Source organism: Lithobates pipiens, unplaced genomic scaffold (genome assembly GCF_037356315.1).
Source record: "Lithobates pipiens isolate NorthernLeopardFrog02 unplaced genomic scaffold, aLitPip1_a1.2 Scaffold_23, whole genome shotgun sequence".
Taxonomy (NCBI): domain Eukaryota; kingdom Metazoa; phylum Chordata; class Amphibia; order Anura; family Ranidae; genus Lithobates; species Lithobates pipiens.
Genome location: NW_027507785.1, coordinates 45,886,446 through 45,898,344, shown reverse-complemented (window position 1 = coordinate 45,898,344; position 11,899 = coordinate 45,886,446). Strand labels below are relative to the sequence as shown.

General features: G+C 48.0%; 1 protein-coding gene across 1 annotated transcript in view; it reads left to right on the top strand.

The window, feature by feature from the left end:
- Positions 1-554: 554 nt before the first annotated feature.
- SEMA3B (semaphorin 3B) overlaps positions 555-11,899 on the top strand; it is a gene marked incomplete at its 5' end in the record, with an annotated part of 13,058 nt that continues 1,713 nt past the window's right edge. Inside the window, 8 exon segments of the mRNA XM_077451536.1 lie at positions 555-624; positions 1,102-1,246; positions 3,950-4,169; positions 4,267-4,358; positions 6,253-6,294; positions 6,379-6,536; positions 7,418-7,473; positions 10,624-10,763. Coding sequence (XP_077307662.1) covers positions 555-624; positions 1,102-1,246; positions 3,950-4,169; positions 4,267-4,358; positions 6,253-6,294; positions 6,379-6,536; positions 7,418-7,473; positions 10,624-10,763 — 923 coding nt within the window.

Sequence of the window (11,899 nt, the reverse complement as noted above, 5' to 3'; positions counted from 1 at the left end):
TTTTATGTACTTGCTCTCTATTCTCTTCTGTCTATTCTTCTCTTGCCTTCTTGCTTTTCTCTTCACTCTTCCTCCTCTTCTTCCTCTTTCCTTCTCACGCTCTCTCCTTTTTTCCATCTCTACTATCTTTTTTTTTTTCTCTATTTCTTTGCTCTTCTCCCTCATTCTCCCACTTTATCCTTCTCTCTCTCTCTCTGTCTCTCTCCATCCTCTTCTCTGTCTGCTCCTCTCTCCTCTTTTCTTTCTTTCTTTCTTATCTTTTCTGTTTCATTTTAACAATCTCCATCCTCTTCTGTCTTTCTCTGGATCTTCTTCTTCTTCTTCTTCTGTCTTTCTCTCGATCTTCTTCTTCTTCTTCTTCTCGATCTTCTTCTTCTTCTTCTTAATCTTCTTCTTCTCGATCTTCTTCTTTTTCTTCTTCTTCTTCTTCTTCTTCTCGATCATCATCATCTTCTTCTTCTTCTCGATCTTCTTCTTCATCTTCTTCTTCTTCTTCTCGATCTTCTTCTTCTTCTTCTTCTCGATCTTCTTCTTTCTCTCTTTCCATTCCATAGGTGATGTTTTCCTGTTGCAGACCAGAGACAGGAGGAATCCTCTGATCTACGCTCTCTTCTCAACCTCCAGGTGAATAATCATCATTATCTCACTAGCTGGTAACTGCCGTCTTACATGTAAATAGACCGACCATTTACTGTTCGAATTTTGGTTCCGAAGCAACTGGCCTAAAATGTGCTTAATCGGTGGCTCCAACAGCCTCCTCCAGCCTAACATACTTACTTTGAAAAATGTTGGCCAAACTGCAGCTGCATCCAATTAAATGGCAGCTGAATGAAAAAAAAAAAACTGCATGGCCAGCTTTAGTTGCTCTGGGTTACTGCACTTTGCTCACCATTGTTGATTTTTTGCAATGATATTTTTAATAAACCATTTCTACGTTGTGTGTTTTTTTTTTTACTTTCATTTGATATCAACAAAGGAAATGTGGGTGGTCTGGGAATTTTGTATTGGTGCAGGAAAAGATACAACGTTTTCGCATATTGCTTCATATGTGGAAGTCGCCTAAAACCGTTTTTTTTTTTTTGTTCCATGTTCCTTTCTTAGCTCGGTGTTCCGCGGCTCGGCGATCTGCGTCTACACCATGAATGACATCCGCAGAGCCTTCCTGGGGCCCTTTGCTCACAAGGAGGGGCCCAACTACCAGTGGGTGTCCTACCAGGGTAGAGTGCCGTACCCCCGGCCTGGCATGGTGAGTAATGAGATGCCGGGGGGAGGTCATATTATGATATATTAGATATATATTTGGATATCTATGTAGCGAATGAATGAATGACTTGTATAGCATTGCAAATGAGAACTGAATCTCCTCAAGGCGCTTGATCCGACCTGCGTTGACTTCCTTCTTAGAAGAGTTGGGTGTTCTTTCCTGAAGGCCCGATGGTTTCCTTCCAAGCGGATGTTCGTGGGGAGAGCGTTCCATAACCGTGGTCCTTGGACTGCGAATCTTCGTTCTCCCCTTGATTTGTACCGATATTTGGGGATGAGGAGGAGGTTTTGGTTAGTTGATCGGAGGTTGGGTTTGGGTGGGTAGTGTTTTATTTTTTTGCATAAGTATTGAGGAGCGTTTCCTTGGGTGCATTTGTGGGTCAGGCAGAGGGTCTTCAATGCGATCCGATCCTTTACGGTTAGCCAGTGTAGGATCCTCAGGGAACTGGAGATAGTTACATAGTTAATCAGGTTGAAAAAAGACACAAGTCCATCCAGTTCAACCACAAAAAAAAAAAAAATAATAATAATAATATCATACACTCCCATATACCCAATTCTATACCCACAGTTGATCCAGAGGAAGGCAAAAAACCCAGCAGAGCATAATCCAATTTGCTAAAGCAGGGGAAAAAATTCCTTCCTGATCCCCCGGAGGCAATAAGATTTTCCATGGATCAACATTACCTATAAATGTCAGTACCCAGTTATATTATATTATGTACACTTAGGAAATAATCCAGGCCCTTCTTAAAGCAATCCACTGATCTGGCCAGAACCACCTCTGCAGGGAGTCTATTCCACATTTTCACAGCTCTTACTGTGAAGAAACCTTTCCGTATTTGGAGATGAAATCTCTTTTCCTCTAGTTGTAAAGAGTGCCCCCTTGTCCTCTTTGTTGACTGTAAAGTGAATAACTCGACACCAAGTTCACTATATGGACCCCTTATATATTTGTACATGTTGATCATATCCGCCCCTTAATCTCCTTTTATCAAGAGAGAATAAATTCAGCTCCTCTAATCTTTCCTCATAGCTGAGCGCCTCCATGCCTCTTATCAGTTTGGTTGCCCTTCTCTGCACTTTCTCCAGTTCCCCGAGATCCTTTTTGTGAACTGGTGCCCAAAACTGAACTGCATATTCCAGATGAGGTCTTACTAATGATTTGAACAGGAGCAAAATTACATCTCTCTCTCTCTGGAGTCCATACTTCTCTTAATACAGGAAAGGACTTTGCTTGCTTTGGAAACCGCAGCTTGGCATTGCATGTTATTATTGAGCTTATGATCTACCAAAATCCCCAGATCCTTCTCCACTATGGACCTCCCAGATCCTTCTCCACCATGGATCCCCCCAGATCCTTCTCCACTATGGATCCCCCCAGATCCTTCTCCACTATGGATCCCCCCAGATCCTTCTCCACTATGGATCCCCCCAGATCCTTCTCCACTATGGATCCCCCCAGATCCTTCTCCACTATGGATCCCCCCAGATCCTTCTCCACTATGGGTCCCCCCAGATCCTTCTCCACTATGGACCCCCCAGTTGTACTCCCCCTAGCATGTATGATGCATATTCTTAGCCCCCAAGTGCAGAACTTTACATTTCTCAACATTAAACCTCATCTGCCACATAGTCGCCCAATTAGACAGAGCATTGAGGTCGGCTTGTAAATTGGAGACATCCTGTAAGGACGTTATTCCACTGCATAGCTCGGTGTCATCTGCAAAGACGGAAATGTTACTTTTGATCCCAGACCCAATATGATTTATAAAGATATTAAAAAAGTAAAAGGTCCCAGCACTGAACCTTGGGGTACACCACTGATAACCTTAGACCATTCAGAGTAAGAATCATTAACTACGACTCTCTGAATTCTGTCTTTTAGCCAGAGATGGATTCCCAGGGTTTTTTTTTCCCGTGACTAGTCTTGCTGCCGTGTTTTGGACAACTTGTAGGCGTGTAATCTGGAATTTAGGTAGTCCTATGTAGAGGGAGTTTGCGTAGTTGAGAGTTGATGATTGTTCCTACTACTACTGCTTTCTCCTCTTCTGGAATGAAGGGGATGAGTCTATGTAGAAGGCGTAGAAGATGGTGAGATCCGCTGACTACTGATCCTATTTTGTGCATCCATTGAATCGAAGATGACTCCGAGGCTTTTGGCTTTGGTGCTTGGGGAGATGGTCTGTCCAAGGATGGTGGGTGGAGTCCATGGGGGTCTTAGACTTTGTATTTCGGTTTGCGTTTAGGAGAAGAAGTTCTGTTTTGGATCCATTGAGTTTGCGGGAGCTCGTGGACATCCAGTCCTCTATCGATGTAAGGAATTTTCCTAAATTCCTGATATTGGTCTTTTTGTCCGGTGATGTGAAAGTAGAGTTGAGTGTCATCCGTGTATGAGTGGAAGCATAGGTTCCGATTTGCTGATGATTTTGAGGAGTGGACGGATGTAGATGTTGAAGAGCACGGGTGACAAAGGTGATCCTTGAGGGACTCCATAAGAAACTGCGTGAGATTCAGAGGTGAAGGCTCCAAGTTTCACTGTCTGTGACCGATTTCCTAAGAAGGAAGCGAACCATAGCAGGTCTGAATGTGTGACTCCTGCTACTTTGTAGTGATTTGTACATTGATGTGTCTCATGTTGGTGCCTCCCCTTGAGCCGATTCTTCTCTGCCCCCTCCTCCTCTAGTGCCCCAGTAAAACATTTGGAAGTTTTGATTCCACTAAAAACTTTCCGGACGAAGTCCTGCAGTTTGCCCGCAACCACCCGCTCATGTTCAACCCCGTGGTGCCCGGATCTGGAAGGCCCATCTTCCTGCGCAGTCACAATGGCGTCACCTTAACTCAGCTGACCGTGGACAGGGTGGCGGCCGCTGACGGAGAGTATGATGTCATGTTCATCGGAACAGGTACCCCGACTTTACACTTTATCCGCGGCCTGCCTTCGTATATTGTGTGTGTGCGTCGCTCAGAGGTCCCTGACGCGCTGCTTCTATCTCTCCCCAGATGTTGGCTCCGTGCTGAAGGTCATATCGGTGCCCAAACACAGCTGGCATCACCGGGAGGAGCTGGTCCTGGAGGAGCTGCAAGTCTTCAAGGTAACCAAAAACAGATAAGACAAAGAAAGTTGGGTGGGAGGAAAAATGAAAGGCGACGTTATCAGTGGATTAAAGTGCACCTGTTTGACCGCAATGCAAGGAGCCATCTTGTGGGCAGTATTGGAACTCCACCCAGGAGGTGACTCTACCAAGTGCAGTGGTGCGATTTACTAAAAGGAGCAAAAGTTGCTGAGGTGGAAAAGTGAATTTTGACTTTGCTTTGGGAATAGTAAGGGGGGGGGGGGGGGCGATTTACTAAAATTGCAAAACCCGGTGCAGCTTTGCACAGTAACCAATCAGCTTCCAGGTTTTATTGTCTAAGCTTCATTGAACAAGCTGAAGTTAGAAGCTTATTGGCTATCGTGCACAGCTCCACCGGATTCTAATACAATCATCCACTTCCTGTTGTGTCTTTTGGAACAGGAAGTGAAGGGCGATCTCCATAACAAGACTAAAAAAAGCAAACAAACAAAAGAAAACTGACAGGGGTCCTAACTTTTTCCTCCTCCATCCAATACTAAAAATGTTTTGGTATTAGATGCACATTAAAAAGTTCATTTTTCTAACTGAAACCAATCAGAAAAGAATGTGTAAATCTTGGGTGAAAGTTACGTGAAAACATTTGTAAATGGACGGCTTGGTGTTACTGTCGAGTATACCCCTGGAGCCCAGCCTGTGGTACTTTATGTGTGGCCCTCATAGCCCCTGCAGACACTAATCTGTGTTTCCCTGTTGCCCGGTTATAGCAGGGATATCTAACAGTCTCATGTATTGTATCTCCAGTCTATTACTATTTCTTCAAGCATCTTGCCTGTCTCCAACAACTCCTATATAATGTGCACAGTCTCTGACCATCTCCTGTATCATGTCTGCAGTCTTTGATCCTCTCTTGTATCATGTCTGCAGTCTCTGTCCATCTCCTGTATCATGTCTGCAGTCTCTTACCATCTCCTGTATCATGTCTGCAGTCTCTGACCATCTCCTGTATCATGTCTGCAGTCTTTGATCCTCTCTTGTATCATGTCTGCAGTCTCTGTACATCTCCTGTATCATGTCTGCAGTCTCTTACCATCCCTTGTATCATGTCTGCAGTCTCTGACCATCTCTTGTATCATGTCTGCAGTCTCTGACCATCTCTTGTATCATGTCTGCAGTCTCTGACCATCTCTTGTATCATGTCTGCAGTCTCTGACCATCTCTTGTATCATGTCTGCAGTCTCTGACCATTTCCTGTATCATGTCTGCAGTCTCTGTCCATCTCCTGTATCATGTCTGCAGTCTCTTACCATCTCTTGTATCATGTCTGCAGTCTCTTACCATCTCATGTATCATGTCTGCAGTCTCTGACCATCTCTTGTATCATGTCTGCAGTCTCTGACCATCTCTTGTATCATGTCTGCAGTCTCTGACCATCTCTTGTATCATGTCTGCAGTCTCTGACCATCTCTTGTATCATGTCTGCAGTCTCTAACCATCTTCTTTATCATGTCTGCAGTCTCTGACCATCTTCTTTATCATGTCTGCAGTTTTTGACCATCTCTTGTATCATGCCTGTAGTCTCTGACCATCTCTTGCACCATGTCTGCAGTCTCTGACCATCTCCTGTATCATGTCTGCAGTCTCTGACCATCTCTTGTATCATGCATATAGCCTTTGACTATATCTTGTTGTGTGTCTGTTACCTCTGAGATTGAATATTCACTTTATTTTATGTGCAGCCCTTTGGTGATGTCGGGGGTTGCACTTGCCCCCCCCCCCCATATCAAGAAGGGTGACCACCGCTGCTGTATACAGTCGTTTAGAGAATAGTGACATTTTGAGGCCAGTGTGTTATATATGAATCCTGTAGATTTACTTGTTCCTATTTGTTCTTTTCCCTCCCATCTGTGTGCAGAACGGCTCAGCGATCACCAGCATGCAGCTGTCGTCGAAGCGGGTAAGCAGGGCAGACAGTGTTTGCTGATGGCCCTGTCAATATTTACCGTCTTCCATCTGACGTTTGTGTTTGCTGTCTCCCCAGCAACAACTGTATGTGGGCTCAGCGGTCGGCATTTCCCAGGTGCCTCTGCATCGCTGCGGTATCTACGGGAAGGCGTGTGCAGAGTGCTGCCTGGCCCGGGACCCCTACTGTGCCTGGGATGGGACCAGCTGTACGCGGTACCTACCCAACACAAAGAGGTGAGTGACACTGTCCCATGACAATCATGATGTATCCAGGCTCTGGGTCCCACCAGCATTCAGTAGAGTGCCCCTTTAAAGAAGTTGGTGTAGTTCTGTCGTTATCAAGGTAGGCAAAGGGTGCCTGGGGCCTAGACTGAATGCTTCCTGAATTCTGTAGGAACTTGTCCATAACCCAACATAATCATTTTTGCTCTTTGTCATGTGTGTCAGTCACTGTTTTGCTGTTCCTAAGTAGTATATAAAAGTAGTATATAAAAGAACACATCCCCAGCGTCCCTTAAGATGTGCATGCTCAGACTTTAGTGCAATCTGCTGATCAGTTGCTTGATTACTCTACTAATCAGTATATTGCACAGCTGAAGTTTGCACCACCCAGCAGGGAGAAACATGCATGTCTAAAGGGATTTTAGCTCTTCGTCATGTGTGTCAGTCACTGTACTGCTGTTCCTGAGCATCTTCTGAAAGAACACATCCCCGCCATCCCTTAAGATGTGCATGCTCAGACTTGAGCTGTGCATTCTGCTGATCAGTTGCTTGATTACTCTGAGCCCAAGGCATGTATGTGAGCCGCTCAGGCTGCTAGGAAGTGTAGTCCTGTGCCTGCTGCTATGAGTGCTGGCTGGGAAGGAGCCCACCCACGCTTCAGCCAATCACGGAGAAGCATGCATGTCTAAAGGGATGCCCCAATATAACCTTTTCCTCCTCTTCTTACACACACAAGGAGAGGCTGACAGGTTATGTCTGTGATTACCCCCCCCTCCCATACACTGTGTTGGCACAATAATATATATTTTGATGTGGTGCCCATACTGTTTAGTGTGGTTCTTCAGTCTCGGTCTGTCTTGTCTTCGTGTGCTGATTCTGTCCGTTTCCTCCAGGAGGTCTCGTCGGCAGGATGTGAGAAATGGCGACCCCAGCAGTCTGTGTTCAGGAGGTGAGTGTCCCGCTCAGGATTATCCCTGAGAGCTGCAAATGAAAGCAGTAACAATTAATAGATTACACTCACCGGCCACTTTATTAGGTACACCTGTTCAATTGCTCAGGAAACAGCCAATCACGTGGCAGCAACTCAATGCATTTGGGCCTCTAGACGTGGTGAAGAGGACTGGCTAAAGTGCAAACTGAGCATCAGAGTGGGGAAGAATGGGGATTTAGCCCTGGTTCACATTGGTACAAATTGACATGCCAAATCGGCGGCTATTGCCGGTGTCTTGCCGAGAAAGTTCCCCCCCCCCGGCAGATAAGGATCCCCCTGAACTGCGCATGCGCTGCACTTGCGCAGTACAAGCCGCCGAAAGTCTCCAAAGAGGAACAGCTAATCATCAGCTCTACATGGCGCCTGCTCACTACATTCTGCCCTAAGTCCAGGTTCAAGCCCTGTGAAGCTCCCTGCCCTGCCTGATCACCTTGTGTGTGTGCCAACCTCACCGCCCTGCCATCCAAGTGGACATAGAGTTAGAATATTAATATGCCCAAAGCGTGGCGAGTGAAGCAAGACGGCGAGGGGCCCTGCTACAAAGTGTTTTTTACAATAGAGTTGGCACACAGGCGCGGTCTACAGCTGACTCACAGGTGTTCAGCTATTTTCGGCGGCTCCTGCGCAGTACAAGGGGGTCATTATCCACCGGGGGGGGGACTTTCTCGGCAGAACACCGGCAATGGCACCGTCTGAATCGGTGCAACTCCCAACTTTGCAGCGCCGCACCAATTCCCAAAAGTAGTTCCTGTACTACTTTTGGTGACTCTGGGAGGCGATTTGTACAGACATCTGTGCAGGAACCCGCACAGGTGTCTCTGGAATTGGTCCCTGAAGTCGGACTGACATGCGGGTGTGAAATCCTGCGCATTCAGCTGAACTCACGCAATTTCAATCCTGCAGCAGTGTGAACCTGGGCTTAAGTAACTTTGGACGTGGCGTGGTTTGTTGGTGGCAGACGGGCCGGTCTGCGTATCTCTAGGATTTTCACACACAACCATCTCTCGGGGTTTACAGAGGATGGTGGGAAAAAAAGAAAATATCCAGTGAGCGGCAGTTGTGTGGAGGAAAATGCCTTGTTGAGATCAGAGAAGAATGGACAGACTGGTTCCAGGTGATAGAAAGGTGACAGTAACTCAAATAACCACTGGTTACACCCAAGGTATGCAGAATACCATCTCTGAATGCACAACACATCCAACCTTGAAGCAGATGGGCTACAGCAGCAGAAGACCACACCGGGTGCCACTCCTGTCAACTAAGAGCAGGAAACTGAGGCTACAATTGGCACAGGATCACCAACAATTGGACGATAGAGGATTGGAAAAACATTGCCTGGTCTGATGAGTCTGGATTTCAGTGGCGACATTCAGATGGTGGGGGCAGAATTTGGCGCATGGATCCATCCTGCCTTGTAACACCGGTTCAGGCTGGTGGTGGGGGTGTAATGGTGGGGGGGATGGGGTAACACCGGTTCAGGCTGGTGGTGGGGGTGTAATGGTGTGGGGGATGGGGTATCACAGGTTCAGGCTGGTGGTGGGGGTGTAATGGTGTGGGGGATGGGGTATCACCGGTTCAGGCTGGTGGTGGGGGTGTAATGGTGTGGGGGATGGGGTATCACAGGTTCAGGCTGGTGGTGGGGGTGTAATGTTGTGGGGGATGGGGTATCACGGGCTCAGGCTGGTGGTGGGGGTGTAATGGTGTGGGGGATGGGGTATCACCGGTTCAGGCTGGTGGTGGGGGTGTAATGGTGTGGGGGATGGGGTATCACCGGCTCAAGCTGGTGGTGGGGGGTGTAATGGTGTGGGGGATGGGGTATCACCGGTTCAGGCTGGTGGTGGGGGTGTAATGGTGTGGGGGATGGGGTATAACCGGTTCAGGCTGGTGGTGGGGGTGTAATGGTGGGGGGGATGGGGAATCACCGGTGCAGGCTGGTGGTGGGGGGTGTAATGGTGTGGGTGATGGGGTATCACCGGCTCAGGCTGGTGGTGGGGGCTGTAATGGTGTGGGGGTTGGGGTATCACCAGTTCAGGCTGGTGGTGGGGGTGTAATGGTGTGGGGGTTGGGGTATCACCGGTTCAGGCTGGTGGTGGGGGTGTAATGGTGTGGGGGTTGGGGTATCACCGGTTCAGGCTGGTGGTGGGGGGTGTAATGGTGTGGAGGATGGGGTATCACCGGTTCAGGCTGGTGGTGGGGGTGTAATGGTGTGGGGGATGGGGTATCACCGGTTCAGGCTGGTGGTGGTGGTGTAATGGTGTGTGGGGGATATTAGCACACTTTGGGCCCCTTAGTACCAACTAAGCATTATTTAATCACCACGGCCCCCCTGAGTATTGCTGCTGACCATGTCCATCCCTTTATGACTACAGTGTCCCCATCTTCTGATGGCTCCTCCCAGCAGGATAATGCCCCATGTCACAAAGCTCCAATCATCTCACCACTGGACAATGAGGTCCCTGTCCTCCAATGGCCTCCACACTCACCACATCTCATCCAATAGAGCTCTTTTTGGAGGTGGTGGAATGGGAGATTGGCATCATGGATGTGCAGCCAACAAATCTGCAGCAACTGTGTGATGTTATCAGGTCACTATGGAGCAAAATCTCTGAGGAACATCTCCAACACCTTGTTGTATCTCTGCCACCAAGAATAGGGGCAAAAGGGGGGTCCAACTCGGGACTAGTAAGGTGTACCTAACAAAGTGGCCGGTGTGTGTATAAGAACAAATAAAATAACAGACGATACACTTGGCACTGTCTACTAATGTGATATGACAACTGTGTTCATGTAGCACTGGACCAGGAACTTAAAGATGGGTGGGGGTGAGATTCATAGTCAGGAGGCCGTCTCTATCACCTGGGGGGTCCTCGAGGGTCTCCAGAGAAGAAAGGTAGAAAAGATGAGAGCACTAATATCATTTATGATATATGACAACAAGAGAAGCGAATGCATTTCAGGGGATCGGACAATAAACATATTTTACTTTTTAGAACCACTTTAAGCCCCGTCATGGTTTACCTGCTGGGACTTGTAGTTCTGGGACTCCGGGACCCTCATATCTTGTCTGTGTGGACATCACTACATAAAGTTCCATCTCTTTCCATACAGAGCAGCAGAGGGTGACTGTTCAGGAGAAGCGCCTGTTTGGAGTGGAGGGAAGTACAGCGTTCCTAGAGTGTCTCCCCAAATCCCTGCGTGCCAGGGTCACCTGGACCCATCAGAAGTCTCCAGAATCACCCAGGAAAGAGGTAAGAGACGCAATCCCCAGACCCCAGCTGTAGGTGACCTGAGACCCCCCATCTAGTGCAGGATCTCAGGGGGCTGCATGCCAAGGCCAGAGCCAGTTAAAGAGGAAGTAAACCCTGATGAGTTTACTTCCTCTTTTTTTCCCTGCAAAGGTAAAGCATAATGGACTACTATGCATCGCATCGCATCGCATCGCATAGTAGCCCATTATGTGTCACTTACCTGACACAGGAGCCAGCGAAGTCGCCGCTGTCCCCTGTAGTCCGCCACATCCATCTTGCTGGTGGCGTCTCGCAGCTCCGCCGCTGTCTTTCGGCGAAGCCGCGATGACGTCACTCCCGCGCATGCGCACGGGAGTCGACAAATGCGGCAGCTCCATTCTTGGAACTGCCGCGCTCAGTGCGCCTGCGCGCCGCTGTCTACGGCGCATGCGCCGTAGACAGCGGTGCCCGTTTTCGGGCAAATATCTCCTAAACCATATAGGTTTAGGAGATATTGCTTGGACCTACAGGTAAGCCTTAATCTAGGCTTACCTGTAGGTCAAAGTGGTTTGTAAGGGTTTACAACCACTTTAAAAGGTTAAAGTGGAGGGCCACCCTTTGGCCAAGTGGCCCAATGGTCAGTCAGCCCCTGGTCTAAGCACTAACCAGTGTTCCCCCAGAGCTCCTAATGTTGGAGATGGGTTTTGCTGTGTGTTTGTATCAGGTCGTGGTCCTCAGGATTGCCCCACCAGGAGGTAAGCTGGCATCCAGTAGCAAATATAGCAGGTTGGGATCAAACAGAATCGTAGTTAATGAACAAGCCAGAGGTCGGTAACAAGAATTTGCAGGTTGGGATCAGGCAGAAGCATAGTCGAGGAACAAGCCAAGGTTGATGACGAGTAACGAGTAGTAGTGAAGATGAAGGAGAGACAAGAGAAAAATATTGACTGGAGATGAGCACAATAATCTGGCAAACAGGAAGTGCAAAGGCATGGCTTAAATAGGAAATTCATGGGAGGAGCAATGGGTCCAGGGTTCACCAGAAACAAGGTACAAGGTAGCATTGTTTAAAGAATAAGACGGGGTGCTGTCCAACATCTCAGGTGGCTCGGCAAAAAGAGAGACTGCCAGGCACAGCAGAGGTCATGGGTTCCGAT